Below are 2,500 nucleotides of genomic sequence, written 5' to 3' on the forward strand. Positions count from 1 at the left end.
GTGTGCACGGATCCACACTTCAAAAATCGACCTGAAATAGCAGACCATCTGGGGACTTCTGGCTTACTCTTTTTAACATACTATGCTTTCGGACACACTTATTCTAATCTCATGTACTATTTAGGATGGATAGGATGAACATTGGGACGCAGGGTCTGAATTAAAAAAACTGTAAATGAAACATTAAAGCAGAATGCAGTGTGGTTTGGCCCAACCATATCAAGCTATGGTTACACTTTATTTTAAGGTGTCCTTGTTACAGTGTAATTATACATTCAAGTACTGAGTAATATTAATTAACTACATGCACTTACTAAATGGTTAGGGTTAGGATTAGGGTTTGGTTTAGGGGTACTTGCATGTAATTATGCATAATTGTTATTATAATAGTAAGTACATGTAACGTGTAACAAGGACAATTTTTTGGTGAACTGTTCCTTTAATGCAGACCGATTGAATGTTATTTAATGAAAAAGTTTGTATTAAAGCTCACGACTTGGCGTTATTATTACTCACTTCCGATGAAGGCTAAAATGCTGCTGCGGGTTACACAAGCATTTCATAATCGTCATCCATCCATGCTTGGTTTATGTGATCAGCAAGTTCAGAGAGCACTGATTCATACGAACTGATTATTGGCCGATTCCAGTGCACTCAATGCGTTACATTTACGGCTGGCTATATTTTCTACCGTTTTGAAAACATTTTTCAGACATGTCTTACAGATTTAATTCAGCAAAAACCTATTGATATTTCAGTTAATTCTTGCATTTCACAATTTGATGGCAAACAGGAGGTTTTTTCACTCTATCCTGCAGTATACTATGATTGAGTTTATTTTTTTTCTTTGCCTTAGATAACAGATTTAAATAAAACCCAACCAGAAATGAATTATTATCAGCAACACTATGGAATATTAACAAAATACGATGTCACTTAGTGGTCAAAAAGTATTAAGCTGTTAATAATGATAAATATACTCAATTGTTTTTAAATTCACCAGCAGGGACAAATGTGCATTAGTGTTATTCTTGGCTCCATAATTTTTACTCTTATTGTATTATAAATTTTTATATTGCATGCAAGTTCCTTGAATTTAAAGGTGAATTGAATGTTTTAAACCGGTTTTCTAAACAAATAAAGTACTTTAATGGCACATACTCATTTTGTAAGCAATGAAGTGTATAAACAGACCTATAAAAACCTTCGTTTTCTTATTTTGCTGTTGCCGCTTATACAGAAAGATGAAGAGGATGAGAGGAGGAAAAGAAGGCGAGAGAAAAACAAAGTGGCAGCAGCAAGATGTCGAAACAAAAAGAAAGAAAGAACAGAGTATCTACAAAGGGTAAGTCGTATGTAAAATCCTCAGTCAGTGTTGGGGAAAGTTACTTTAAAGGAATGCATTACAATATTGCGTTACTTCATTAAAAAGTAACTAATTGAGTTACTTTTTATGGAAAGTAATGCATTAAATTACTTTTGTGTTACTTTTTGTCACCTGAGCTGGGCTTGCATATTTCTTTTTAATAACAAAAAAAGCCCCAACAGTTATAACTGTAAACGCTCTTTCACACCAAAAATTAAGCGTTAGTGTTAGTTCTGGCAGGTCACGTGAGTCAAGCTTGCATCAGCTGATTCTCAGCTGATCACATCTACCTTTAGGAATATGACACCTATCGTGGCATTCGTATATAAGCTCTATTCAGTATTATTCAGCAGCTTTTCAGCTGGCTCCGGAGCAAATTAATCTCCTCCATCCCCAGCTCCTCCTTTCGCCACAGTCCGGACTTGCCTTTCTGATATTCCTTGCTAATCAGACTCCTTTATCTTGAATAAAGTGTTACACTTAAATATCATTAAGTACATTAATGATATCTGCCTTGTTCTGTTCTGTTAACCCTAGGGGGGTTATTATTGCTGCTCTCCCTGCTCATTCATGACAGGCTGCATGGATGGGCAGGGAGGTTTTTGCCCAGAACAGAACCATACCGCCAAACCAAACTTTATGCTAAGTATCTATCATTTTGACGATAGTGGTCCTGACAGAAGTGAAATTAATAAGCCTCAGGCTAAAGGAAGTGCCTCTGTACCTCACTCCCAATTTCTCTCAACACGGGACGGGATAGGTGTCAGTCAATAAATGGGAAAACAAAGTAACTTGCGTTACTTATTTCAAACAGTAACTCAGATATTTTCTTGTGAATTTAAAAGTAATGCATTACTTTGCTAGTTACTTGAAAAAGTAATCTGATTACATAACTTGCGTTACCCCCAACACTGGCCTCAGTTCTGTATCAACAGATAGCACGAGTGTATTGATGTGCCTTCAACTCTTCCACTGAAGGAATCTGAGCGTCTAGAGATGATGAACTCGGAGCTGAAAGCACAGATCGAGGAGCTAAAGCACGAACGACAGCAGCTCATACTGATGCTCAATCGCCATCGGCCCACCTGCATCGTGAGTACAGACAGCATCAAGACGCCTGAGAAAGAGGCCAAC

The 2,500-nt window shown here is 37.2% G+C and overlaps 1 protein-coding gene across 2 annotated transcripts in view; it reads left to right on the plus strand.

The window, feature by feature from the left end:
* The window catches only part of jdp2a (Jun dimerization protein 2a), a 9,024-nt gene that overhangs the window by 5,864 nt on the left and 660 nt on the right, over nt 1–2,500 (plus strand). For both annotated transcript variants that reach the window (XM_016531843.1, XM_016531844.1), the window contains exons 3-4: nt 1,241–1,345; nt 2,345–2,500. The exon at nt 2,345–2,500 is cut by the window's right edge and continues 660 nt beyond it. In XM_016531843.1, coding sequence (XP_016387329.1) covers nt 1,241–1,345; nt 2,345–2,500 — 261 coding nt within the window. The remainder of the gene's footprint in view (nt 1–1,240; nt 1,346–2,344) is intronic.

This window comes from Sinocyclocheilus rhinocerous, unplaced genomic scaffold (genome assembly GCF_001515625.1).
Source record: "Sinocyclocheilus rhinocerous isolate Xijiao unplaced genomic scaffold, SAMN03320098_v1.1 scaffold364, whole genome shotgun sequence".
NCBI lineage: Eukaryota > Metazoa > Chordata > Actinopteri > Cypriniformes > Cyprinidae > Sinocyclocheilus > Sinocyclocheilus rhinocerous.